General features: G+C 54.5%; 11 protein-coding genes across 11 annotated transcripts; 5 read left to right on the forward strand and 6 right to left on the reverse strand.

The window, feature by feature from the left end:
* Positions 1-69: 69 nt before the first annotated feature.
* On the forward strand, positions 70-1698 carry K489DRAFT_412710 (uncharacterized protein; the record flags this gene model as incomplete). The annotated part of the gene is made up of 1 exon (XM_033607962.1): positions 70-1698. One exon carries the CDS (start codon positions 70-72, stop codon positions 1696-1698), a length of 1629 nt encoding a protein of 542 aa, XP_033456407.1.
* Positions 1699-2864: 1166 nt separating this feature from the next.
* Positions 2865-3723, reverse strand: K489DRAFT_64911 (uncharacterized protein). Its single transcript, XM_033608802.1, has one exon. It carries the CDS (start codon positions 3550-3552, stop codon positions 3100-3102), a length of 453 nt encoding a protein of 150 aa, XP_033456408.1. The 5' UTR covers positions 3553-3723; the 3' UTR covers positions 2865-3099.
* Positions 3724-4440: 717 nt separating this feature from the next.
* K489DRAFT_64909 (uncharacterized protein) lies at positions 4441-5248 on the reverse strand. Its single transcript, XM_033608801.1, has one exon. The coding sequence runs from the start codon at positions 5150-5152 to the stop codon at positions 4640-4642; it is 513 nt and encodes a 170-aa protein (XP_033456409.1). The 5' UTR covers positions 5153-5248; the 3' UTR covers positions 4441-4639.
* Positions 5249-5831, forward strand: K489DRAFT_64935 (uncharacterized protein). Its single transcript, XM_033608804.1, has one exon. It carries the CDS (start codon positions 5345-5347, stop codon positions 5651-5653), a length of 309 nt encoding a protein of 102 aa, XP_033456410.1. The 5' UTR covers positions 5249-5344; the 3' UTR covers positions 5654-5831.
* Positions 5832-7347: 1516 nt separating this feature from the next.
* K489DRAFT_417390 (uncharacterized protein) lies at positions 7348-8896 on the reverse strand (the record flags this gene model as incomplete). The annotated part of the gene is made up of 2 exons (XM_033608191.1): positions 7348-8348; positions 8577-8896. The coding sequence occupies 2 exons, from the start codon at positions 8894-8896 to the stop codon at positions 7571-7573; spliced, it is 1098 nt and encodes a 365-aa protein (XP_033456411.1). The 3' UTR covers positions 7348-7570.
* Positions 8897-9481: 585 nt separating this feature from the next.
* On the reverse strand, positions 9482-10453 carry K489DRAFT_64916 (uncharacterized protein). Its single transcript, XM_033608803.1, has one exon. It carries the CDS (start codon positions 10371-10373, stop codon positions 9882-9884), a length of 492 nt encoding a protein of 163 aa, XP_033456412.1. The 5' UTR covers positions 10374-10453; the 3' UTR covers positions 9482-9881.
* A 915-nt stretch (positions 10454-11368) lies between these two features.
* On the reverse strand, positions 11369-12180 carry K489DRAFT_64999 (uncharacterized protein). Its single transcript, XM_033608805.1, has one exon. The coding sequence runs from the start codon at positions 11993-11995 to the stop codon at positions 11477-11479; it is 519 nt and encodes a 172-aa protein (XP_033456413.1). The 5' UTR covers positions 11996-12180; the 3' UTR covers positions 11369-11476.
* Positions 12181-18079: 5899 nt separating this feature from the next.
* Positions 18080-19629, forward strand: K489DRAFT_305144 (Mob1 family protein; the record flags this gene model as incomplete). The annotated part of the gene is made up of 3 exons (XM_033600527.1): positions 18080-18274; positions 18334-19461; positions 19549-19629. Coding segments are annotated over 3 exons (1404 nt in total), but the record flags the coding sequence as incomplete, so codon positions are not given.
* Positions 19630-20332: 703 nt separating this feature from the next.
* Positions 20333-22034, reverse strand: K489DRAFT_412713 (WD40 repeat-like protein; the record flags this gene model as incomplete). Its single annotated transcript, XM_033607963.1, has 4 exons — positions 20333-20562; positions 20672-21662; positions 21844-21926; positions 21980-22034. The coding sequence occupies 4 exons, from the start codon at positions 22032-22034 to the stop codon at positions 20333-20335; spliced, it is 1359 nt and encodes a 452-aa protein (XP_033456415.1).
* A 2733-nt stretch (positions 22035-24767) lies between these two features.
* Positions 24768-25806, forward strand: K489DRAFT_65169 (uncharacterized protein). Its single transcript, XM_033608806.1, has 3 exons — positions 24768-25323; positions 25391-25607; positions 25666-25806. Exons 1-2 carry the CDS (start codon positions 24939-24941, stop codon positions 25540-25542), a joined length of 537 nt encoding a protein of 178 aa, XP_033456416.1. The 5' UTR covers positions 24768-24938; the 3' UTR covers positions 25543-25607; positions 25666-25806.
* On the forward strand, positions 25580-26384 carry K489DRAFT_306254 (uncharacterized protein; the record flags this gene model as incomplete). The annotated part of the gene is made up of 3 exons (XM_033600561.1): positions 25580-25607; positions 25666-25962; positions 26020-26384. Coding segments are annotated over 3 exons (690 nt in total), but the record flags the coding sequence as incomplete, so codon positions are not given.
* Between the last annotated feature and the right edge of the window lie 94 nt (positions 26385-26478).

Consider the following 26478-nt stretch of genomic DNA (forward strand, 5'->3'; position numbering starts at 1 on the left):
TTCGGACGGCTTCGTATCGACGGTCCATCTTGTCCTGAAGCATCATCAATGACCATATAGTGCTCACGCATGGCTCCAGCCACGAGGAAGAGCGGTCTTGGCTCGTTTATCAAACAGCGAGAGGCGCTTGAAGCTGAACAAAACCGCAATACACTTGACGACCTGCGCGTAAATGTAGTAGAACCCGACACTCCTTCGCGCACCAAGACGGTGAAACAAGGTAGCAAAGGCTCCAGGAAGCGGGCCTCATCCGCCGAAAATCGTAATTCCCAGCAGACCAAGGAGAATCGTGTCAATGATCAACATCCTTTTTATGACACGGACGTGAGTCAGGCGGGAATTGCTTCAACTACTCCTAGTCTGCAGCAGGACAGTGTACAAGATCGTGACATGCAGCAAGTAGACTCCGAGCATCGTCAATTGATAGCTGCTCCAAGCACAGGGTCCGAGCATCGTCGACTTGACGATGACGACTCTCTTGATGACAGTTTGCGTGAAGAATTGGGTGAAAGAGGACAGGTGACAATCTCAGATCGCAGCAACAATGCTCCTTTCAGCGAGCAAACTCAAGTGCCAGGAACAAAGAACAGGAACGCTCTCCCTTACGTAGATGATGGCTCTTACCCTGCTACCACATCCGGCCAATCATCCACAAACGACACAAATGACGCCTTCGCTGGTGATACGACACATTTTCATCCGGGCACAGACACCCGTCATAGTTGGAACACCTCTTTCGCTACTGCACCACACGCGCATCATGCCGCAAACAGTCTGAAACCCATCACTGGCACTTCTCAAGCTCAGATCGTGCGCCCTGTACACACGACAAACCTCGCTGATATTGGTGCTGATTTTCAATTCGTTCCTGCGCAAAAGTACGGGGCTGCCCAGAACCAATTGCGACCAGATCAATTGAAGCCTATGCTTAATGCTCCAAAGGCAATGCACAATGCACCTCCGCAACATCTGCGGCAGCAGCTGCAAACTTCAGCGTCACCTCCCATTGTGATAGGCCGTGATCGTGGTCAACACAACACACTTCCAAGTCATCGACAACGATATCCAGTCCAGCAGGAGCCCGAGAGGACCTCATGGAACCAGCCACATTCTCATCTTCGCCAAGTGTCTACACCCAGCGTCCATACGAAGACTTCCATCAGCGCTACCGAACGTGACACATACGACGAGCCGCCAGGACAGGGCCAACATTCTCAACATTTCAACGCGGATCCCACATCATCTGACGAGCACTTGCTTCAGCTTGACTTTCCAGCGAAGGAACTGCTCGAAATGGACTTTTCCACATTGGCGGGACAGACATTCGACATCGATCCAAACGTCGATGTCAATCGGTCCTTGGGGGATCTTGCTGAGAAATCTCTCAATGAGCAATTGACCGCTATGGCAATGCAGCCCTCAGACATCCAAGCCGATTTCTTTGTTGGACTCGACATTGATCGCTGGGAGGAATCCGGAGAATGGTTCCTCGATCGTTTCCGCGATATATCAAGGAACTTGATGCAGGCACGCCGTGAGAAGAGGAAAGCCGCGCAAGAATTTGAACGATCCATTAGCGCCCGTCATGAGGAGGTCAGCAAGAAGCGGAAGTTTACGGAAGATTCCCTAAAGGAAATGAGGAAGTCCGGTGGTGAATTGCTTCGAGGGAGTCCCCAGAAGCTCAGGAAAAGCAAGTGAATCCGGCCCGTGCTCCCCTCTTCCAATCGTGAGAAGGGTGTATATGCAGATTTGTGCGCACATCACACGGCATCGAACATTCCGCAAACCGATTGCGAGTTATGAATCACGAATGCAACGATGAACGAGCCCCATGCCTAAAAGCGGTGTGACTACGAAAAATATCGTAATCCAAATCTGTTTCCTCGGGACGATTACTCAAGTCACGGGTGGAACGGGATGGCTCGAGGGTCCGTCGTTGCTGCAATCGCTCTTCTTTACCAGTAACGGCATGAGACGAAGCGCTACAGGTATAACAATGTATCCATTATTCATGTCCTAACGCATACTACCTGACTGAATTGGCTCATCCCACGCTCGTCTCAATAATGGCGGTCCACGGTGCTAGCATGGCCGCATGAACGTATTCAGGCATCAGTCGAGTGATCTGGTAATAGACTTGCGCCAAGGACATGCAGAAGCCCTGATGTTCCACGCACGCCGATTTTCCCAATGAATTCGAGCATTCAAAATGCCGCAGCCGAGACGATCATGTCTGCGGCCAGCAGATCCATGCCCACCTGCGAAAAAATGCTCGTCGTGTCCGTCTTTCCGGCGGAGATGATCCGTCAGGCCTTGAGACCCTGATGACCTGATCACATCTCCTCAACCCCGCGCAGCTGTCGGGCAGTAGTGCGAATGACGCGATGGACGAGATCCCAATCGACTGAGAGATCTTCTCGCGTAATGTTTCGAGACGTTGCTCCTCGCCTTGTGAGAGGTTGCAGCAGCAACAACCAGCGGACGCTACGCATGCTTGCCCCAGACGGGGTATTTCCGGGGTACGTGCCGCTAAGAGGGCCGTTGTCGGCAAGGGGAACCTTGGAGGTGACTTCCCCACGCTCGCGACCATGTGCGAACTTCGCGCCGCCCGTCTTTCCCCCCATGTCATGTCAGCCCCGCCAACCCGGCGCGAACACTTCGAGGGACGCGCGAGCGAGGCGAAGGAAGCGAATCCAACATCAATGACCACGTAATGTCATCTTGGCGGACACGCCGATCAAGTCAAGCGGGAGGAGAGAAGAAAAGAAAACTAAGACTGTAGGCGCGAGTTCCGCAACGAATCACCCCGTCGAGCCTGGCATCGGGGCTGCCTGGTTCCGGGGGCTTTTTCTTCTCCAAGACGATAAGACGGAGTGGGACAGGATGAGGCCAAGAGGCGATCACCGGGCCCGCAATCGCGCGTGGTGATGGATGATTTTGGCGATTTCGCGCAACGGACGGACGGCGGGGGGGCATAAACTCAGCTGATCCTGTTCAGGGCTGTGGAACGCGGGCTCCAGATTTAGATTTCAGGAATCCTATGCTTCCCACGTCGCCTCCTGCCTGGTGGGACGAACTGCGTTTCGCTATTCGAGGACTTCATTCGTTCTCTCCTCGTCGATTGCTGACAGTCCTTTTTATTGCCCTATCAAATGTGGAGGAGGAAATGCTCGCTTCGGGGCCACCGTCGCATTTGCGCCTTCCTTGCCGCACGTCCTTCGCAGGCTGTTCCCTCGGACGTCTCGTCCAGTGGGAGAGTAGTAGGTTCATGTTGGGACAAGTCGATGGTGGTCGTCGCCGTAGGTGGCCGCCAGCGATGACGCCGCCAATGTACGATGGCGACTCGCAGTTGGCCTGCAGGAAAAGTCGGCGCGCCTGCATTGATAGATTGCTGATCACGGTGGGCCCGACCGTTACCTGGCCATGTGTGGAACCAACAATGCGGCGCTCATCCCCAATCATCGTGAATTCATTGGCGCAGCGATAACAAACAAGAGCGTTGCGAGCGACGAGACCTCGACAACGCCAAAGACGTACCCCGCGCACTATCATCAATCTGCTCCAATCCACAAGGTCCCATCCATCACTTATTGCATGTAGGACTTTCCGTGCAGCTGCCCTCTCCCCACTTCTTACATGATAGACAGGCTGCCCTCTAAAATGCTTGTTTCGCGTGGGAGACGAAGCGGGGCTCGCCCGGACGTTTCCCGATGCCTAGCAAAATCCACATCTCGTCTGCGGTGTTGCCGCGCGAAGCCATCGCCAAAACCTCGACGCCTCAACATTGGCAGTCGAGTTCACCAAGAAGCCACGGGCGGATTTCTGCAGGATCTAGCTTCGAACGTGCTGTGGCTCCAGCGTAACAAGTGAACACGGTCAGGACTTATCGACCGGTCACACACACACACACACAGAGAGAGAGAGACTTTCTCGTTTGGGTGTAATTGGTTCGCATAACGCTACCTTCCCCGTGCGGCTGAAGTCCGGATATGCACCTGCTCCTACCCACATCATGATCCGGGGGAGGGATATGATAAGCTCGCGAACGCATAGCAGGGCTTTGATGATTGGCGTCTGCAGTCTGCCAGCAACGCGAGGGCTGACCCTCCGTCGAAGCGATTGGACGGTCCCGCCAGATGTTTGGCAGATGTTTGGGTCAGCCCGCATGTCGCGGCGACGCGGCCATCGCGATTCGTGATCGCACATGCACCTTTTGCCCTGGTGCACGACGATGGGATGCATGTGTGGTCGTGGTGTACACGGGGGAAAAATCGTTGAGGCGATAGGCGCTCACATGCCAGGGATTCCGTTGAGAACTGGCTCGATCAGTCGACGCCTCCGCCGCCATGGTTCCCTGTCAGATATGACGATGCATATCGGTGCACTGGGAAGCAGCAGCTGGGCGGTCGCTGTCCTGCCCTCTCCCTCCTGGCGAACGATCACGCTGGCACATGACGTCTTTCGCAACAAGGAGCTTGCAGAACCCCGGCAGGCTCTCCCATCGGCGCACAGTAGGGCCCCAAGGATGCAGCGGTGAATGTCCCACAAATGCTTTCAATAGTGATGAAGAATATCAAGGGACGTCATGGAATGTTACCAGATAAAGAGATATTATTATTACATTGCGGAGAAGCCCACATCATCGACGAGCCGACGATCCCCTCCCCGCGTTCCAGCCCGCCAGCCAACATGCACGACAGCGAGCAGTTTGCGGAGAAAAGCATGGCCAACCAGCCGGGAGGAGGCTCTCGTGGCTTTCCAAGGTTGGTGCTGTGCAGGACTGGGCTTGTCCTGTAGGTACCGTGCACTGCCTGGTGGAGTATACTTTGTTGTCCCGCGCATCACCAAGATTTACGGATCGATCACTGAAGACGTATCCGCTTGATGTACTGTGGGATGAAGTAATTGAGTACCACCTGCCTGGAATGAGTGTGGACGGTACGGTATCTTTCCTGAGGAGATGAGGGCCGCCGGGCCGTGATGACGGGGAATGGTGGGCGACTTTCTGCCTCCCTCCCCACAGTGCGCACAGACCATCGGAGACGTCGTCCAGGTCGCGATCTTCGCGTGGTCGACTGCTGGTGTTCTGGGTTGATGGGTGCAGGTGTGTTACATGATGATGATGGTGGTGAACTCGGACTCGCAGGCGCATGTGCAAGAATCGAACAGCGCTCCCGTAGAGGGTTGTTCTTTACGCGACATGCAGGATCCCCAAGCCCCATCTGTCAAAGAAGAATTACGGTTCGGAATCAGCGCCCTGTAGCCTCCGATATGCGGCGAGTCACGACAAAAATAAGGCGGCGGGAGCTCCGCGCTGTCAGCGACCGCACTGTGAAGAAGAGTCATGTCATGCGCAGCACGTGGGCCGCGAGGCGGTGAATCGATCGCAGCGGTGGTTCAGGTCTGCGTGGCTTCGAAAAGTCTCGCATTCGTATGGAGAGAGACGGACTGTACCGGAGCAATATATCCGGGTGCGAGTGACGCAACGATCGTGTCTCTCACCCTCCCCGCGCGCGGAAGGGAGGGAGGGGGTTTGTCCGTCACTTTTGTCTACAGCAGAGCATGGCATGGCACATCGTCACAACCGGCGAGTGCTGCGTGCATCGCCGGAGATGGCTCGCATCGGATTGAATTTCTATTACAGCAAACGTAGGTAGGAGGTAGTTGGGCGGAGTGGGCGATCTAGTCCTAGTCCCCGTCCGCGAAATCTTGGAATCTGATTGACGATGACGGTGCGATGATGGGGCGACACCACCACCCTCCGGCTGAATCGTGGCTGTATCGGACCCAGATGCCCGAGCGGCGCTCATACGGCGACAACCCGAAAACCCCACAATGTCGAAGGTACACAGCAGGTATCATTTCTAGTAGCGGCTACCTTGGTAGGTGGGCCATGTACAAAGCTGGAGTAGGTACTTCAACAACCTTGGAATGTTCACTATGCCCCCCCCCCGCGACGAACGCATAGACTTGCCCTTCTGGATCGAGCGTCCATTCACCATGGTCGTCTAACACAGTAGAGGGACGTGTCGGCGCAGGTCGCGGCTGATGTCTCCCTGGTGAGATGAACGGGAGGTCCTGTACCATTGCGCCAGTCTCTCTCTCCTCACCGCAAAATTAATCTGTCCTGCGGGACGGCCGATACGTACTGTGGTGCAGCTGCGGCGTCGAAGGGGCTGTGTGTGAGGAACCAAACCGGTTCGGCGAGGCATTTGGAAACGCTGCCTTGCTGCGTCTGACGCTTTTTTCCGTCGACGTGTCACGCTTGTCAAACGTGCGGGTGTGGGATAGAATTCTTCGCTCAAACAACACCGTCGTCGTACCGACACACCATATCGTACCGAGCGAGCGAGCGAGCATGGCGTTGCGTCCATTGCGTCCAGGACGTCACGTCCGCACTAGCCAGAGAGAGTGACGATGCTTCGATTTGGAAAAGCTTGTGACACATGCCAAAAAATAAAATAGGAAAAGTTCACTCTAAGGACAGTACGGTACGGTACCTACAGAAACACACGCACAATTGCATCATGGACGTCTGCAGCCAGTCTCCCCCGGTTAGAGGCGGGTGCGCTCCTGTGGACACGAACACACACACGCGCGCGCACACGCACATATACACATGTACACATGCACACATAGTGTCGCCGTGGCCTGTCTCTTCCTGGGAAGCGGTCAGTCAGTCAGTCAGTCAGTCAGTCAGCATCGATAGGGTGTGGGGGGGGGGGGGGGGGGGGGGGGGGGGTATTTTCTACTCAAATCTCATACCACAGCACGACGGCGCAGTACCTAGGTATTGTAGCACCGGCAAAAAGCGCGTGGTGACGACGACGACGACGACGTGTCTGTTTGGGAGCTGGTCATTGGGCTCTCTCCCGTGGTGCGGCGCTTGAATCGGCATCACTCCGGCGCGTGTCGTGCGTCTCGCAGCTGCGACGCGGTGGTTTTCCAGAGCGTCCTTCGAAAAGAGAAAACGAGCCAGCGGCGGCGTTTGATGGCCGGGCGGGAGTGGTTCGGAGGCTCCATTCGCCCAACCAAGGGTCCCGGTTCAGGTTTCGGTAGATAATAGGGAAAGGCCCGAATGGAGGGTCCGACATTGGAAATGGATCGTCGACGAGAGAGAGACAAGAAAGAGTAAAAAAAGTCATGGAGTGTAGAATTGCGCATAGGATATCTCGCGCAGTCGTCGTCGACTGCTGGCCCACCCCCTCCCATCTATAGTTTGAAATAAAACGCCGAACATTCCCAAATGGGCCACTCGCCTGGCCGCGCAGCAGCGGCGGTCGGTTTGACCATCAAATACGCTGACAAAAACATTTCACCGCCACTCGCTCAATGGCAGGATTGGCTCTCCAAACAAAAAGCCGTCTACTCACGCCGGTACCGGCGTCCCAAATTCTATAGTCGACCATAGGTCAAAAAATGCGGAGAAGCCCTGCGAGCATGACTGCTGGGGTCCGCGTGCACGAAGTGAATCATTAAATGACCTGGCAGGTCTCGAAACCGATTGAACGAGGTGTTTCGCTGTGCTCGTGCTCCCGTCGAGCAGAGCATGGTTCTTCAAAGGCGTCTCTCAGTAGCGCTCGTGGAGATCATTTCCGGCCTCGCTGGCCCGCGCGCTGTTGTGGCCGCTCGCACGCCCGCCGTCGGGATGGATGAGGTCTCGGACCGCGAAGCTGCTGTCCTTGCCCTGCACGATCGGGATTGGGAGTTTCCGCTGCGCGCCGTCACCAGCTTGCATGATCTCGCTGATTCGTAGACCGCTGTGCTGCACCGGCACGTAAGGATGATGGCCGTCGGCCGCAGGTTCCACAGGTGCAAGAGCTGGAGGTGGGTGGTGGTGGTGTAAGGAGAGATGGTGCAGCGTCGGGAGCTGAACGCCGTGGTGGTAATATTGGGGCCTGAGACGAGGGGAGTGCGAGGGAGTCGCGAGCGGCGTGTGGTCAGGTGTTGGGGAGATCGATTCTTGCGAGAACGACGGAGAAGGCGGGGCGGTCGACAGCGGCGAGCCTGGACGAGACTTTTTCGCCGCCCGGTGGTGATAGTGATCCTCTTCATCGTGGGAGTGAGATCGGGACATTGGCTGAGATGTTGGGTTGGAGGAGTAGTGGTAGGATGAGAGAGAAGGCATTCGGGTGGAGCCATACGGATGCGAGTGATACGGTGACGAGTAGCTGCCATGTCGTGGCAAAGAGAGGTGCGGATTCGGGAGTTGGTTGTTCTCGCGCTCAACCTGAGACGCCGCCGTCGCCAAAAGATTGATGTCCATGTGTCGCGAGTGTCCGCCCTGAGCAGGACTGATGTCACCGCTGACGTTGCGAGTCAAGTATGCGCCAGGATTTGTCGTGTAGCTGGAATACGAGTGCGGCGGCGAAACGTTGGGAGACGTGATCTGGGAGACGGGCGCGGATTGGATATTCTTCGGCGGCGGTGGCATCATGTGGTTGGCCGGAGGGTGCACGTGGCTGATCGGACTGAGCTGGGATACATGGCTCGGCTGATGGCTGATCGGGGGCATCTGGCCGATGGAACTCAGCGGTGGTATCGAGTTCATCTGTTGCATCGCTCCGTTGTCGTACATCAGGCCCGTCTGCATGACGGCGGCGGCGGCTTGGGCTGCGACATGGTGCTGCTTGTTCCCACGTCGGGAGTTGGGATTGCTGTGAATGCGGGAGTGACGGGTGAGTTCGTCAGATCGGCTGAAACGCTTCGTGCAGCCGGGGAACTGACAGGCGTGAGGCTTCTCGCCGGTATGTGTTCGGATGTGTCGGGTCTGATGCTCTAAACGATGGAAAGCCTTGTCACACAGCGGACACTTGTACGGGCGTGGCAGATCAGGTCGTTGATCGTCAGAGTTCTGTGCTCCCACGGCGGGCATGCTCATGGCTGCGGCAGCCATGGATGGTGGTGGTGACGAGTCACGAGACGGTGCAGACGATTGTGGAGGCGAGAACGAGACCAGTCGTGAAGGCACTGTCGTGTTGTGAGGGTCTCCGTGGGCGATGCTGTTATATGAGCGATCGCGCGATGATGTCGAGGAGTGTTGAGGGTTGTGCTCCGGCGGGTTCAGCAAGCGAGAAAGCATGTGAAAGCGACGATTCTGGCTTGGGCTGGCTTTTTGGTACTTGGTACGGACGGCGGGAAATTTGAGAAGCGGAGGCACCGATCTCTGTGGAGGTGAGGTGAGATCCTGAGTTTTGTGTTCCGAACGTTCCCTCACGACAAATGGTTCGCGTTCGAGGAGAAGGGTGTGTCCTGGAGGGCGAGGGTGATCTTATGTCAGGTCGTGTGAGGATGTTGGGTTCGATGCGGCGGAAGAGGGAGGAACGACAATTTAGAGGATGCAAAGACAGGACCGAAGTAGGCGAGCCAGTGCAATAAGTATAAAAAAAGTGTGGGGAGGGTGTACGAGCGCGTGTTTGTGTGTGTGTGTGTGAGAGAGAGAGAGAAAGTTCGGGTGTGTGTGTTTGTGCGTGTGTGCAGTGGAAAGTTGATGCATGTGCGTATGGGTTTGGGTGTGTGTGTGTGTGTGTGTGTGCGTGAGAGAGATTGATGCGGGACAGTACGTACAGATTTTTTTAAAATCAGAGAGAGAGAGTGTGTGTGTGGCACGACCCCAGGAATGGAAGAGCGTGGGATGATGATGGGGATGTTCGGTGGAGTTGGAGTTGGGGTAACAGGAGCAGGAGCAGGAGGAGCAGGCGGAGAAGTAGAAACCTTGGGAGGAGGATGAGGATGAGAGGAGTCGTGGTGTGTCCGTGTCGTGTGTGTAGTAGTGTATAGTGAGTAGTAGTGTATAGTGAGTGGTGAGTGGTTAGTAGTGGGTAGAGCAATGGGGGAAAAAGCCAGTCATCCATCAGTGCTGGTGGTGGTGGTGGAAGGTGTTAGGTGTTAGGTGTTAGGTACCGCAAATCACACACAGCAGCACCCCGGGCAGGCAGCAAACAGCAACAGCACAAACAGCAACAACACACCAGCACCAGCATCATACGCAGCAGGATGGGAAGCGGAGAAAATCGGTTGAGGGAAAACGGTGGTGGTATTGGTGGTATTGGTGATGGTGATGGTGGTGGTGCAACAACTCTCTCCCTCCCTCTCTCTCTCCCTCTCTGCCATGCCACTGGAAGGAACCTGGAAGGAAGGTTGGCCAGGGTCGTCGTCCAGTCACCAGTCGCGCCCGTCTCACACATACTCTCTATCTCTCTCCAGGGCTGCCCGCCCGGGCAAGGGAGAAGGGAGAATGGAGAGAGCATCGGGGAAAGAAGGGAAAGGACCGACCAACCGAGCGACAGGGCAGCATCCGCAACAAACACCGCCCCAGGATCGATGATTTGCTCCTCAGCCTCTGGGAACACTCCGCCCACGCCCGCGCCCATCGAGAGTCGAATGTACGGTAGGTCGATTCCTCTCTCTCTCTACATACCTAGATAGTGATTGCCAAGCGTTGCCCTTGTCGCCATGAAATCGCATACTCGTTATCATTGCCCAACAAACAATAATATACAGGGGAACGTTCTCCAGGTTTTCACATGACAAAACCCCAGCTATTTCTTCTCCTCGAGGCTTCCCCTCGGGCATGCCCCGGCTCAATTTCGAATCCGGGGGAAAGTTAAAATTCAACACGAGGAGAAGTTCAGGCCAGCATCATTTCGGCAGGAATCTCATGGTAATAGTGACACTACCTAGGTAAGGTAGATATTCGGGTGTCCTACGAAGGCTTGGACTCGCCCTTCGAAATAGGGAGATGCGCCCATAGCAGTACGGCCACTGGGTCAGGACTTTCACCGTCGTCGTCGACTACATCATCATCATCATTGGTGTCAGAGGGCCAATCGTTCTTGTCAGAGGCCCAGTTGGGGCTCTTTGCATGTGGCCAGGCGTCCGGCAATCATAAGTCCGTCACGGGCATCCGCAAATCGGCGGCTCGGCTCAAGGTAGCTTATCACAGTATTATCCTTTATCGATCTTCTCAATATCACGATACATCGATACAAAGCAGCGTGCATGTTGTCTCATCATCTCCGTCATATAAGCCAATAATTCGGTGGGTGAGCACGCTTATCATCAAGCACGTGAAAGTGACCTTGACCAAACCCCAAGAGCGGTCGCAAACGTGCATGGACCACTGCTGTGCATGTCACAAGCATGAATGCTCGTATGAGCTTTTGTCCCCCGCATGCGCAGTCTTTCGTGTTCGCGGTCAACCAGTGGCCGTCGACCAGCGCTGCAGTAGCAGATCGCCTGATGGCAAGCTGGGATGGTGACATGATCCATTCCTACATCGGAGGTCAGAGCCCAGGGCAGGCCCGCCCGCATTGCTATCTGCACTGCGGCCAACATCTGCCAGCGTCGATGATGATGATAATGATGACGGGTGGACTGCAATCGGCCTGGAAACTATTCTAGCGAACGCCGGTCAGCCGCCATTTCGGTGACGAACGCAAATCGGGCGCGGCAGGAACAGAACGACAGGATGGACCTAATGCATGACTGGGGCGAACTCTCTGCCTAGGCCTCTCCCCTCCTCCCAATTCCCCCCCCCCCTCGCTCTGAGGCGCACCAGGCAGGCAGTCGAGCTGCCGGACGTGAGCACTGCTGTCCCACAAACCACGCCCCAAGGACGGCCATAATCGGCAGCCTCCCTGCTCGATCTGGGTTCCAACCATCGAAAAGGGTCGTGATCGTGGCCCCAGAAATGCGGTCCGCCCAGGGCGTGGAGAAGCGGGCGCAGAGAGCAGGCGCGAGGTGCCCATCGCAAACGCGCTGCCGATCCAACGGAGGCATCCGGCTGCGTATGCCTCACACGGCGTCCCCATTCCCTCTTCGCCAGATTCGCCCCCTTCCTGATGGGTTGCTCACGGCCTTGGGATCCTCCTCCACGCGCCGATGGATTCGAAGCCGAGACGGCCAAGAGCGAAACCGGCATCAACATGCGTGGCATGCCGCCCACGTTCACAGTCCCATAGCCCATACAGGACGTGTTCCGATCAACCATCATAGCAAATCTTCATGTGCGGTCGGTGCGACGTGGACTCTCACAATCAGCCGATACGGCCATCGGCTTGATGGCGCATGCGGCCAGTCAAAGTAACGGGATGGGTGCGTCCGCAATGGCCTTCAAGCTAGATGGTGACAAAGACAGCCCTGATTGACCATCTCATCGCGTGCTCGTTTGAGAATCGGCGCAAAGTTTGATGATGCCCTGAAATTTCGCTCGTGTTGACCAACGGCGGGGAGGCTCAAAACCGCTGGCGTCAGCTCTTTGGCCGTTTGAGCGGCGTCTCCATCCCGCAATTGATGATAATCTGTCGGCATTTTCGGCCTGTCGGTCGTCCAGCGTGTGTAGCAACTTGGTGATCCTAGCGGCTCTTACGTGTCCGGCTGAATCGTCGTCAATCTATCTGCGACACACCATCGGACGAACCATCCTCCCAATTTCAGTCGTCGGCCGGATGCTGCAAAGGGTACAAGCCCGTGACTTCCCAACATCACATCAACGTTGAAGAAATTCATGAGAGAGGTGCTCCGGGCAACGGTTGTGACGCACGGAGATATGTCACCCCGCTCGTGATTCATGGGCGGGCAGCCTCAATCCTTCCAGATGCGCCAATGCTCCATCAGTACAGTGCATCTTTGCAGAACATGCCGGATGTGATGATCGTAAACGAACCGGCAATAAGCCGCTTGTATACGGTAAATAGCATTACTGGACCGCCTCTTCTCCACATCGTGAAATCTGAATAATGGCTCGCTTACTGGAACCTACGTGTCAAGGTCGGAAACATAAAATACAGCAACAATATCTCTCTATACCTAGGTATTGAGGTACGTTGGGATTACGTGCTGCTGTGCCGTTCTAAGCAAACTGCGAAATGGCGATCCCGGCTGGTCTAGGGACAAACGCGGACGATCATAGCGTAAGACGGACGAATTCCTTTCGGGACATGTCATCCCGCGATCTCACTTACGTGTATGACGACCTCCTCGGCATGTTGTCTTACGCGACGACAGTGACATTTGCCGCAAATGTGAAGCCTCGCGGTTCCCTGGTGCCTAGGTATGTATATATGCGGTCTGGCAATGACATCCGCAAAGGACGTTCGGAAATCTCGGTATGCCCGCCTCGACAGTACACGCGCTTAACAGTTTCCACGGGTACCCTCTACTTGAGTACTTACCACCGCGTTCCTGCGTCGGCAGAAAAAGCTTCGGCCACGTTGCCGCTACGAGGGACTTCGGAGTAAGCCAGCGTCGCTCGCGCGCTCGCGGCCCGAGGCAAAAGTGCTCGCTGCTTGTTGTATGGTGGCGCACAATTGCTCATTGACTCAAATTACGCGGAGCTCTCCGACATGCAAGTGTGTTGAATAATGACTATGGTAACGAGACGCATCGTGGGGTCGCGTTGTTTCATACTTGCATGCCGTCAAGGAGGAGTTGGTGTGCACTGTGCATGCCGTGCAGCAGATCCCTCGGGATCAGGGTCTTCGGGCACGATGCCGTGCAGCAGAACTGGTGCTCATCCTGAGAGATCGACATCGACCGACGATCGACCCTTGAACTCATCGTCCGCCGAGGTTGTCTCCATCACAGAGAGACGTTGGGACTTGCCCGTTTCCCTAATAGGAATTGACCAATTTGCAGGACGCAGCGTGATTTTGGCCTTCGTTGCCGCATGTAGCCACGTCGATCATCCCCGTGACGAACTCTTCGAGGGTACATCACGGCAGAAAGTTTGTCGGCATCGTCGTCGCACTCTGCTGATTTGAGACAAACGGCGCCTGCTCCTATCTGTCCCAGACCAGATCGCCATCTTGACTAGCAATGATAACACGCGCCACGGCTGTTTGATCATCAGCTTGCATCTTAGCCCAGAGACAGATCTCTCCCTGCTCGGGTGCTGAGACATACCAATTGTGGTGGATAGAATGGTCGTTTTTTATTCACTCTGCAACTACCGTCGCACGACAGTAATTAGCCGGCAGCACACATTCGAGTGCGGCGTTGTCGACACAATGTGACTGCGATCCCCTTGATCCTGCGGCGCGCCATGCCGAGGATGCATTCCTCTGTGAAATTGGCAGCTCCCCAGAAACTATGACTCCCAAAGAGTCCAGACTAAGCGCCATCCTGCATCGATCGTGCAAACAATAAAAGTGGACCAAAAAATCAGGCGATTCCACAACAGGCAAATACACCTCGCAGCATTCACGTCGCACAATGGCTTTTCTCATCACGATACGCAAGGGAGAACACAGGACGGATATGCCCTTTGGTACCACAACAGGTACCACAACAGGTGATGCTGTATTTCCCGATAACGTAACCAACTCTGTATTCAGACCGTCAACGTCATATCGCAGGAATCAAGCCCCGATGTTTCGCATCGGTTGTGACATTGTCGATACCACGGTAGATGAGATCCGTGAGGGCCTGCTAATCAACGTAGCTCACACCATGCAATAACAACGATCGCTTCGGGCATATTCGAGTAGTGCGCCTCTGACGCAGCTTCCTCAGGCATGTATCACCACCCCAGGAAGATACAGCAATCACGCCAAGCATGAGTGTCACTTCTCAAACGTGGTCTTATCAAAGCCTGTAGCGAATATCCCAAGGACAGATCAAACTCAAAAGAGCCTCGGCGTTTGCGAAAACCCCAGGAAAGACTTGCCTACTGCAGACTGGAGGCGGATGATCATTGCGGAGAAACAGCACCTATAGATAAGGTTGTGGAGGTGGCTTTTCACCCGCCCCTGGTAAGATTTGCCCAACAATTTCTCACCAAGAGAACATTTCGATCACAGAAACAGCCTACCTTTGGTCGATATCTTACCCAGGCAAGGATGCGAGCAATTAATCTTATAAAGAGAGCTGAGAATGCCGTTCTATTGCACCAGAATAATCTCGCCGTATTCATGCCGAGCTCGGGAGCGGGAACACTGATTTAGTCTGCCTCATCATGGACTAACTACGGTGTAATTGTCCCGAGAGAGCTCGCTCTACACGGAAAGAAAAATTCTGCGACCCGTTTGCTCCCGAGTCCCGATTGACGAAATTGAGCATGTTGAACTCTCGAGGTCCCCCCACACCTTCTCCTCCCCTCCAAAAAGGACGGGGAAACCGGGCCCGTTGGAATTGTGGGGACAACAGCCAGTCGTGCTCGCTCGGCTTCGGCCGAGAATTCCTTACGGCGCCAGCAGCCTCAAGCTCGTCGTGCTTGTATAGAGAACGGTCTGATATTGAACCATCCATTAATATCTTTATCCTCGCGCTCGTTCCTGACGATCATTCGACTATGTGGGCGGCTCTGGTACACTTGTGCCGTCGCAGTATGCTCCGGCTCCTGAGTTCCATCGGCAGTTCTAGTTCAAAGTCCGGAGAGAGAGAGACAGAGAGGGAGACTGCATCGTGTTACATCTTTCGGACACAGTACGTTCTCCCAAGGTCCGCATCATGATGTCGTTCCCTCCCTTGTCGCTCGCGCTTGCATTCGACATGGAGAGCGGGCTGTGGCCGACGCAGCCTTTTCACATGTCAAGCGCTATGACTATCTCTTATCAAACGAAGGCGTTGCCCGGATCAAATTCGAGCTTGTGAGGACCATCAGGCTTATTCACGGCCTGCCTAGGCTTCCCTCTATGCCGCCACACATCCCACCTTGGCACCACGTGGCTGAAGCTTTTCTCTCCTCTCGCGTCTGACAACGGTCATGACAATCCTTGGAAGGTATGAGGATCGTAAAGGGCTTCGGTGAGGAAATAAATGACATGGGAGATATGGTGTGATCGAGGCGTTGAGGGAGTGACACATCCGTGATTGAGCTGCAAGCCTCATCATACACGACTGACGACGGGCAGTCTTGGAGGTCATTACCACCGACTGCTGGCTCATTTGGCCACCGTTCAACATCGATGCCCTGTGGTTGCGTCCTTACCACAACACAGATGCATCACAGCACAACGACCACGAACAAGGGTACACTTGAACGATCCAGAACTCCAGAATGGGCCACCTTTCAACTTTCAATTTTGCAATCGCGCGCCCAGGCTCTGTCATCCTCTCATTCCTTCCATTATACTCTACCTGCGTTCGACACCCCCGGATCGTGATGCTTCAGCTGAGCTCGAGCGTGACATCTGTAGCAGGGATCTGGCTATGGCTAACATGTGTCAGCTTCAAGGTGAGACAATCGTCACACTTTTCCGAGTTGCTACACAGAAGAAAATGTTGCGAGTACGGCCGTAAAAGGTGGATATCCAGTAAGGCAGTCAAGGCGAGTGATTTCATCTCCTAGACCGCATGAAGACAAGCGTTTTTCTGCGTTCCTGCAGAGGCGCAGCGTTAAATCCGAGCTAGCCAACGGCGACTGTGGGTGATAAATTTTGCATGTGCAAATTTTGATCTGTACCATCGCACTCTGCGGACGACAGACGTGTTCACCGTCGTGTTCGGGGTCGAGACATCCTTCCGAGGCATGTCGGCACACTCGGGCGCCACCATTGTCGGTGATCATCCCCAACTCAAGAACCGTCCTGGTCCCTGCAGACTTTGACAGCTCCGAGGCTCATTGTTAGATCGAAAGTCACCGAACCACCCCAGGTCACTCTTACAAAGCCTATGTGTAATCTCATAACGGTGGAGCAGAGCCGCTTCTCAAGATCCTCGGCATGCACAGTAAAGATAATATCACATTACGCCTTTAGCAACATAGGCTGTATACAGGCCGGGGTCCGGACGGGCAGCAACAAGCAAACTGCGCAGTCGAAATGGAGCTTTCGGTATTATCTAGGCTGCGCAATTGCGCAATGCGCATTGCAGAATCATGCTGATGCTTTCTGCACCTACCTTGGGTCCCTGTCGGTGATGTCGACAGGGATATCCTGCAATTATGGATCCACATCCGCATGAGGTGGAATCCCGGATGGCGGACTTTTCCGTGAGCTGCTCGTCGCTCTCGATGACGACCAAGAGACTTTGGCCACCAAGTGCATCATCTCAGGTCCACTCTCTCAATGAGGAAGAGGGATATCGCAATCACCATATTCGCCGCGAAGGCCACGGATGCTGCTGCATGCCGGGCAAATCTGTGCGCAGCGTCAGCCGTGCCTTGAGTCCTTGGCCAGAACAGATCGCCCACGAGTATATCGTTTTGACGAGTCGGTGGTGCCGACCCGATGAGGTGCGAATCCTTGCTAGCCAGTATGTGTCTGTCATAACCTCACGCGGACGTCGATAGCAGAACGTACTCGTGTCCTGAACGCTGCTGCTTTTGCATCATGGGAATGGTACATGGCTTCCCAACGGTTCGACAGGAAATTCACAGGCTTTGGTTTCGTCAAAAGCTCGTGCTGCATGCTGTCTGATTGACCACAGGGCCGAGTATGGGCCTCCAGAAGGCTTTCATTGCTGCAAACATCGTCGGTGAACCCTCTTCACACCAAACAGCAGCGGCCTTCGAATTGCTATACCGTTTGTATCGTCAAGTCTGCTCAGACGCAAGTTCGTCCAACGTCCTGCTCGATAACATGTTGAGGATACGTGCACAGCCGCGTGACAATTGTTCAACTTCGCCTGCTTCCGAACGTAGTATTTGACTCCCACCGCTGTACTCATGTGTTCCAGGAGGCAATGGCTTGACAGCCCAGCTCGCTTTCTGTTGGCAGTCCCTAGGATATCATGGCAATCGGCGCCACAACCAGACCTGCCATGCGCACACGAGAAGCATAGGGTTGCTTCAGCTATCGTCGCTGGTCTCATTGAAGCGTCTCGATTCTTCTGGAGTTTTGCTCTAGTTCAGTGACGAGTGGAGTTCTGTCCACACGCTCTTGTTGGGCTTGACATCAACCCTAGTGACGATAACCCTACCAAAGCGCTTGAACCCTGCGCCTGCTCTCCAAAGTTCACGCGTCCACAAAATTAAAGACGCGAACGCCGCAGCACCGCACAAACGAACGAGGGTTGGGATCAAGGAGGAGAAACGCACATCATCCTGAACACCAACAAGCTTTGTCTCCCGATTTTCGACGACTGAGTTCCTCAGAATTGCATCCAGCCCGCCATGTCAGCTGCAGTTCCCCCATCATCGTCTCCGCGACTGCCTTCTCCGCCGCCGATAGCAGAGGATCAAACTGGCCCAACTTCGCCCGCCGTTGGACCTTTCGATGAGAACAACAAATTGCCTGGAAGTACACCAGATGGTAGCGCTTCAAGGCGCATTCGACCTGGGACGATGGCGGAGGACATGGCCGAGGGACCTCCATTGGTTGAGCTCAGTGAAGTAAGCGATATGAAGAGACTTGAGCTGCTATGTATTCTGACAGCCTGGCGTGTGAACAGCTCGATTCGGCTTTCCAGCTGACAGAACACCTCAAAGCACTGCACTACTCGTACACGCATCCAGCCGGTTCCACATCAGATGTGCCAGTAAATGCAGATTTCGCGCGCCAATTAGCTCGGCCGCCAGCCAACACATCGAAGGAGATTTGGTTATACGAGTTGGGCCGGTTCCTGATACAAAAGACGAACGCCATCATTGTTGCGCTCTTCGCCGATAGTCCGGCATGTAGTTCTCTGACGTGTCCCGAGATGCGCGCCAGTGAATGGCAATACTTGTGCGCCGTACACGATCCTCCGAAGAGTTGTTCTGCTATTGACTACTGCTGCCATACGCTGGATTGGGCTGCAACAACGTTGACGAGCAGCAAAATGTTCCCGTCGCGATTGGGACTCGGGTCGGGTAACACAGGTGGCGGAGGAAATGACAAGGTGCTGCAGCAGCAGATGAAGGAGATCACAAACATCTTTCGACGCGTGTATCGGATCTATGCGCATGCTTGGTTCCAGCATCGGGATATGTTCTGGCGCGTCGAGGCCAAGAGTGGTCTGTACGTGCTGTTCAAGACGGTCTGTGACGAATATGGCATGATTCAGCCCGAGAATTACACGATCCCGGCGGAAGCAGAGGGAGTTGAGTTGGAGCTGGCATCGCGAAGCGCTGAACCTGTACAAGCCCCCAAAGTTTTAAAACGACCGGATGACTCGGATGAAGAAAAAGTCACCTTGCCCGAGCCCGCTGGAAACCATGTGGTCGCCCTCGGTGACACATCCAAGCGCCATAGGCATACCAAGAGCGGCCTGCCGATACCCGTAGCTGCTCCAATCCAAGAGGAGGCCGAGGAGCACGAAGACAATTCCAGTGCAGCAGCGAAGGAACTCGTCGACGAGGCCAGCGCTACGAAAGCGACACCAGGCCACAAAGCGAGCTCCAAGCCGACCGAAGACGAAGAGGATGAGCTCGCGCCTCCGTCCGGAATTTTACGGAGTGATACAGTGAAGCCAATAAAATCCACTAGCGACGATGATGTTGATCAGGAAGAACACGCCGATGTCACGGTTGTTGAAATAGAACCGGACTTGAAGAACGAGGAATCCGAGACTAACACGACTGCGGATGACAAACCGGAAGTGCCCAATGAAACAGAGCCAACGGCAGTGCAAATCGCAACTGGCTCAGCTGCCTCGGATCTTGAAGACCACGCGGCAGCGGCCAAGGCAACAGCGGCGACGAGCGCCGAGATCGAAGACACAGATACCGAGAAGCCAGAGAAAGAGGCGCCGACGAAGAGCGAATCTGCGGATTGACTCAAATAACGTACCAGTATGATTTCGACTTCAACTAGCTGATTCAACGACTTGTCTCGTAGACCATTACGAGACAGTAACAATGCAGCCGCCAATGATTTGCCGCCCGTGACCTCACTATCTGTTGAGTCAATGCTGGCGCCACCGCGAGTCGCTCCATTTGCATGGCCAGAGATTCCCATGAGATGCCAACGCGATGGTTTCGAATTGTCGCCGACGGCCTCGCTAGATGCTGATGGCGGACCAATGTCTATGGCTCGCGCCGGCAGGACTTTGCGCAAGCATTCGACTCTTCCTTCGTAGGCGACTACCCTCTCGATCTAGAAACAAGAGAGACTTCGAGAGCTGGACGAACTCAAAACGAGTTGCTGCAGGAGTTCCTCTCACCCTGTGCGTCGAGTCCACGAATGCATATCGTTCGCGAGACGTATCTTTGAAGACCTTGAATATTACGCGTCAAAGCAAGTGCGTCAACAGGTCGGTCGATGGGCGAATTTTGTACCGCGGCGAAAGCAGACTCTATGCTCCTGCAAGCGGGGGAGGGGGGGGGGTTTAAGTCGAGACGGCTGCGGCTCTGAAATGTACAAGTAGACTAGAAACAACCAAGGATTGGCATGCGTTATTTCTTCGAGTTCGCGCGCTTCGAGCCAGGTTCCGTCGCCGTGTGCTCTTCTACCCTTGCACGGCTGCGCACTCATTTCCCCACCGTGGCCTGGCTTCGGTGGAACATAGTCATCATCCCGTAATCGCCGACGCCCACCATCCAAGTCCCGTCGGGGCTCCACGCGATCTGCGAGGTGCCGAAGTGCATGCGAGCGCTCAGCTTCGTGTCCGCGGTGACGGTGTGGTCGGGCTTCCGCATTTGAAAGGGATCTCCGAGCTCGAGGATCCGCTCTGGGACGGTAGGGGTTGTGTTGGTTTCGGCTGTGCGTGCCGGTCAGCTATGGGAGTCCCATGGAGACAATCGCAAATGTGAGAGGCAGATCCAGGGGCGCATAGACCTCTCGTGTGCTAGCATTCTGCTTTGACTTACGTGTTCCTGTCATGTTCACGTCCTCGCTTGACCGTGAGGCGGCTGTCGTGGAGGTGGCGATGCCGGCAGCGGTCGGTCGGGTCTGTTTCCTACCGCCACGATAACCGCCGCGCTTCGACTTGCTTGCGTACTCGCGGATGTCGGTCCCCTCTTCGAGCTTCTGCAGGTCGAAAAAGTAGAACCGCGAGACGTGGTTGCCCATGGCGAGCAAGGGCCGTTTCCCGGGTTTATGAAATAGCCCGAACCGTTGGTAGAATCGCTCAGTGCTCGGCATCGACAGGGTCGCGATGCGGCGGAATCCATGGAAGCCCTGCTCGTGGGGGAAGGAGGAAAGGGTGCTTTTGCCAACGATTGGGATGGCGGGTTCCGTGGGTGTCGGGTCGTCGGAATCGAAACCATCGATCTTCCAGATGAGGATCTCGTTGATTGTCTTGCGGATCTTGGGGTCGCTCGCGGCTCGGGAGATGATCAGATCGCCGTAGAAGGCCAGACTGTCGACGTAATTTGAGTGGACCTCCTCGGAGAAGAAATGTGGATAGTAGACGATCAAGGGGTCTTTGGTCGTCTTGCGCCGGTTTGCGAGCTCCTCTTGTGAGGGCACAGCCCATAGCGCAACTGCAGTGTCGATACCACCTGAGAGAAGCCAACGGCCGTTTGGGTGGAAGTGAATCGCTAGGATCGGTTGTTTGTGACCTCCTCCACCGAGAAGGGCAACACACGGTTGCTCTGCATATTCAGGTGACAGGTTCCATAAGCGAATGGTGCCATCTTCAGCACACGAGGCCAGGTAGTCTGTGGACAATGGCGACACAGCGAGGTCGTTGATTCCTCGACCGTGACCCGACAGTTCTCGAACAATATGCCCGGACTCGACGTCACAAATTTTGATCTGCTTGGGACGACTTCCGGCCATACAGAGCAGTGGATTGCCGGTGGTGGAATCTCTCGTCCACACCAAGGAATTGTACGATGCCGGTGAGCCATCATACATCTGTGAATAGTCAGCATGTGCATATCGAGGCTCCCGACCGAGCCATACTTTCCTGCGAGTCTCGAAAGAAGCTTAGAATGTCGTAGGGTGGATTGGCGCCTAGTCGAGGTCGACAGATGTACGCCTATGGCTACATTGTCAGCGATTGCACCTAGTCCGCAAAGAAGGCCTTGCCACATACATCAGTCTCCGCCACAGCTGCGAAAATGTGATCATTGTCGGGAAGGGCAAATGGATAGAATTTGGCGTCGTAAATTCGGTGATCTATGATTGGTATCAATTGGTTGCGACGCGGATTGCATTCATGACCCACCTACTGGATCCCAGTCGTGTGCATGATTGGATCCTTGGGAAATACTCTGATTCTGGCATCCTTTCAGATGGTTGGGAGGGTGTGCAGGTTGTGGGATCAAGGACGCCACGCCTATTGAGAAGATGAAGATGAAGCGTGGCGCGCGTGTAGCTCGAGCATTCCAATGTTACCCAAGTGGTATAGTACTGTGTGACAAAGCGCGTCGGTGAGGACAATGACAACCTTGAAAGCGAGCAATGTGTGAATGAAATCCTGCTAGCACTATAGCTTCTGGCTGATAAATGTACGCGTTGCGACGGAATCTTCCAAGGTTTCTACCTATGTACCTAGGTATGCTTGCGAAAGTAGCTGGAAGACGCGGCTGCGTGTATGTAATATGTTCACAGCGTGGATAGTCGGGCCGCAGGACGGTAACAGTCGACTTTCAGGTTGTAGCCAGACCTCAACAACACGACCCTCGATGGATGGATTCCCGCAGACAAACTTTGCATTGACCGAAACCGTCGCGGTCCAGCAAAAACATATTCCTCTCGTGATTACAGTCCCTGTTAAGATGACGTTGATTTTCAGTTCTCGTCGTACTAGATTCGTAAGCGATAGTGCCAACCCTAGTCATCCAAACACACCTAACCCAAACCCTAATACAGCTCCGCATTCTTCAGCCTTTACAATGAAAGATAGTGCTGTACAGACATAGCTACCTGCCTCCAGTTCCTGGATAGCACTCATGGCTGTATCCATGTGTCTCATCCCGTGAAAGGCCAGGTCAATCTGTCGTTCACCTGCATGATAGGACGGTTGCGCGTGACAAAGTTGATATTTATGCATGCATGAATACTTGGGCATCAACAGAGTTCTACTGGTCATGACATTAGTTCTTTGTGGTGCTGGAACCCGTGGTTCCCACGCTCTGGCATACTGTATGCATATGGAGCAGCTCGGATGTCATCGCCGATTCCCTCGATGATGCCTTTGCTTCTTTTTCTATAGAAAAGCCTACGCTGTATGTCAACAGCTTTGTGCGAATGCTGTATAACCTTCACCTGGCCTCTTCGTCAGCCTGGTGCCGTGTGTAGCAACAGCGGCTGATCCACCGACGAAGGACGACATGTACCACTGGGCTTTGAAGATCAAATGTCGCTCGAGGTAGGCATGTCACAATGCCTGGAGGATGCTGCTGCGCTGGGAATCATGCCCTGCATGATGGTCGCGCATCATATGAATCAACCCTGCCTGAACACAGAAGCTGTGTGGGCGCGCGGGCGAGCTTGCCAAATCATGCACGACATGAAGTACGACCTGTTTCCCTCCACGGAGGGTGGTGTGATGAACCTCAAATCCACCAATCGGGTATTTCGGTGGGTGGGTCTCCTCCTCAAGACTCCGTCGACTCAACATCAGTTCCTACAGACCTTCACCACCAATGCAACAACTGGGCTGCATCGAGGCGATTGACAATCGGTTCCAGAACCTGAACGCTTGGCCAGCATGCAGAAAGCACGATCATTTCCGGTGAATTTTCCGGTGAAGGCATCGGCATTGACGAACATCGAGCAGCAGCCACCGAAGCCAGCCTTGCGGATGGAGGGCGGATCTTGGGCCGATTCGAAACCGGACGTCCATGTCGACTGTCCCGGCTGTTCCGCTGGCGATGTTAAGGGAATGATTGCGACGATGAATGATCTGCAGGTGGTGAGTCCCCGACGAACCCATTATGGACCTAGGACACTGATTTTGAACACTGGCAATGTGTTCCCATGTTGTGCCAGGTGCAGACATACTGGATTTAGGTATTTGTGGTCTGCTCGTGATGACTCTCCGGCGAGATGGGCATGACGTCAGCCGAGTGATCGCCCATCCTAATTGCTTTTTGCAGGTGCCCAGGTCAGCGAGCACACAAAGAAGAGACGCCTTCATTCCATGTTTAGTAGCAGATGGCTGAATGGCTCGGGATGGTGTGCATTAATTACCCGCCATGTGTGTGTGTGTGTCCACGGGTGCATGTAGGTGCCCCGAGGACTCTCATCAGTCCTTGCCCAGGCCATTGAGGGGACCATGATGTGTCCAACGCAATTGTCATGGGTATCGACCCGTATTTATCGTACATACCTGGGTATTCCTATCACCGTTAGCTGCATGAACGACCGTTGAAGAACGAAGCCATCCCGTCTCGTTTGAAACCACGGAGGTCGATACGGCGGTGCTGCCGAAGATACATCATATGTATATGTACTCGCCGGGCACCTTTCCGATGGTTCCAATTCATAGAGAAAGTAGCGCTGCAGGTGCCCATTGAGAGCCCCAACACGACGCCCCCCACCTCTTCCACCTCTTTCACGGCACGACACCCGCACCACACAGAGTTAATTGATCATAAGAACGCGGTGCATTTTTTCCATGGCACGCATCACAGAACAGAACTAATCCAAACCGCCTGCATGATTAGGTACCTAGGTAGGAACTCAGGTGCCCAGCATATACCGAACTGGGTGAATTTTGCCGACGCCCACGGGAAATCCCATGTCTCTGCTCGATTGGTATATACAACAACAACTCACCTGGGCCAGATGTCGACAGTAGCTACAGTACCTACCTACCTACCTACCTACCTACATAGGTAGTATAGCTAGTATGTATGCTATGTATCCATGGGTCGCATCTTGTCACTCGTCGTGCCGCATTCATCCCAACTTTCAGCGTGATCGCCCACCCAAACCGGCGACTTGCCTGCCGCCGCCCGGGATTTGATTTGACAGGGAACCTTGTAACGAAGTGATCCACACGCGGCTTATGTTGATTGTTGCAGGACTATCGCGCTGATCATCATTCTCGTTCGCTGCAGCGTGCGGCTGCTTTGTTCATCGCGCGCATCCGACGCTTCCACCAGCCAGCCGGCGACGCGCTCTCTCCCCTCAATTCCACATTTCTTCCATCCTCGTACCCTTCTCCATCGAGTTGCATGCATGAGGTCATTTCGACTCCCCTGCGCAGAACACTTCCGCCCATCAACCCAACCAATTCAACCAACCCAGCAAACATACAAAGTACATCCCAACCTCGACGAATCATCCGGTGGCCGTGACATTGCTCGTGTGGAGAGTTCAACATTGGAATTTCGGCCTTGCTTTCTCGAAAGGCGGTTACTTGTTTCTGTGCAATACTTTCATCACCCATCACACCCACCCTCAGACGCCACTCTACATACGTACGACAACGACGAGGCCGACGTTCAACAAGGACAGTACTACCGAGACCCTTTCCCGCCCTGTTGGAGTACCGCACGCGCCAACACCGTGAACGTCGCCATTTGGGTCATATCTGCCCCACCACCCGTCAGATTTCTATCAGGTCAGCCTTTGTCAGGCAAATACACTGCAACACCAGCGAGCATCGAGACGTCCGCTCATCAGCATAGCCTGGCCACCTAAGAGTATAAGGACCCGCCGGTCGGACGCATTCCTCTGTGCCGAATTTCTGAGAAAGGGAACCCTTGAGCTTGCGCGCGCCACTGCCGGGCATGAGTGTTGCGCTGTAGGAAGACACATCAGGGCTTCAGCAATAGGATGAGATTACAGTCTCGCAGGACAACCGTTGGGACTCCATCATGGAGACGACCTTTATATCGATCCATGGTTTGCATGACCCGTAGCATGATCGCGTCGAGTTTACGCGACTGACATTCTGGCTTAGACCTTTCGGATCAGGCCATCACCCTCTACACATCAGACTCGGTCGTCGACGTCCTCGGCTACACCCCCGAAGAACTCGTCAGCACATCCGCATGGGATCACTTCCATCCCGATGAACTGCCCCTAGCCCAGCACATCCATGGCAAGAAGATCAAGGCCGACAAGGCGGCTGTTCTGGCATATTGTCGGATCCGAAATAAGTCAGGCGAATGGGTGGGCTGCGAATGCTGCTTCTCCATCGTCTACGATGTCATGATAGCATGTACGAGCGTTTACCAGCGCGGACTCAGCAGTGAGAGTACGTGAACACTGCCACGTGCCGTTTCAGCCGAGCGAATTGACTGACACATGGCAGAGCGAGCATTGGAAGCCCCTCTCGTCCGGCGTTGTTTCTCCTCGTCGCCGGAGGATCCTCGTTACCACATGTTGTCGTACATCTCCACGAAACTAACCCAGCAGGTGACGCCGACACAGCATGAGCCACGAGCTGCGTTGTTCCTCAACCGATTTACGCGAACGCTGACCATCATGTATGCCACTAGCGGGCTCAAGGATATTGTCGGCATCCCTGCAGAGGAGATGCGAGGTCGCAGTTTCTACTATTGCATTGCAGACAACTGCGTCCAAGATGCGGTCAAATGCTTGGAGAATGCCAAAGCCAATAATTCAATGGCCTATCTACGATTTTGGTTCCGGGACCCACGGTTGAGCGATGAACCTCAATCGTATGAGGAGAGCGACAGCGACGAGGAGATGACGACTGACGCGAGTGACACTTCCACGGAAGGGGTCGCCGATGAAGACCTTGACGATC

The sequence above is a fragment of the Dissoconium aciculare genome, assembly GCF_010015565.1.
Source record: "Dissoconium aciculare CBS 342.82 unplaced genomic scaffold K489scaffold_13, whole genome shotgun sequence".
Taxonomy (NCBI): Eukaryota; Fungi; Ascomycota; class Dothideomycetes; order Mycosphaerellales; family Dissoconiaceae; genus Dissoconium; species Dissoconium aciculare.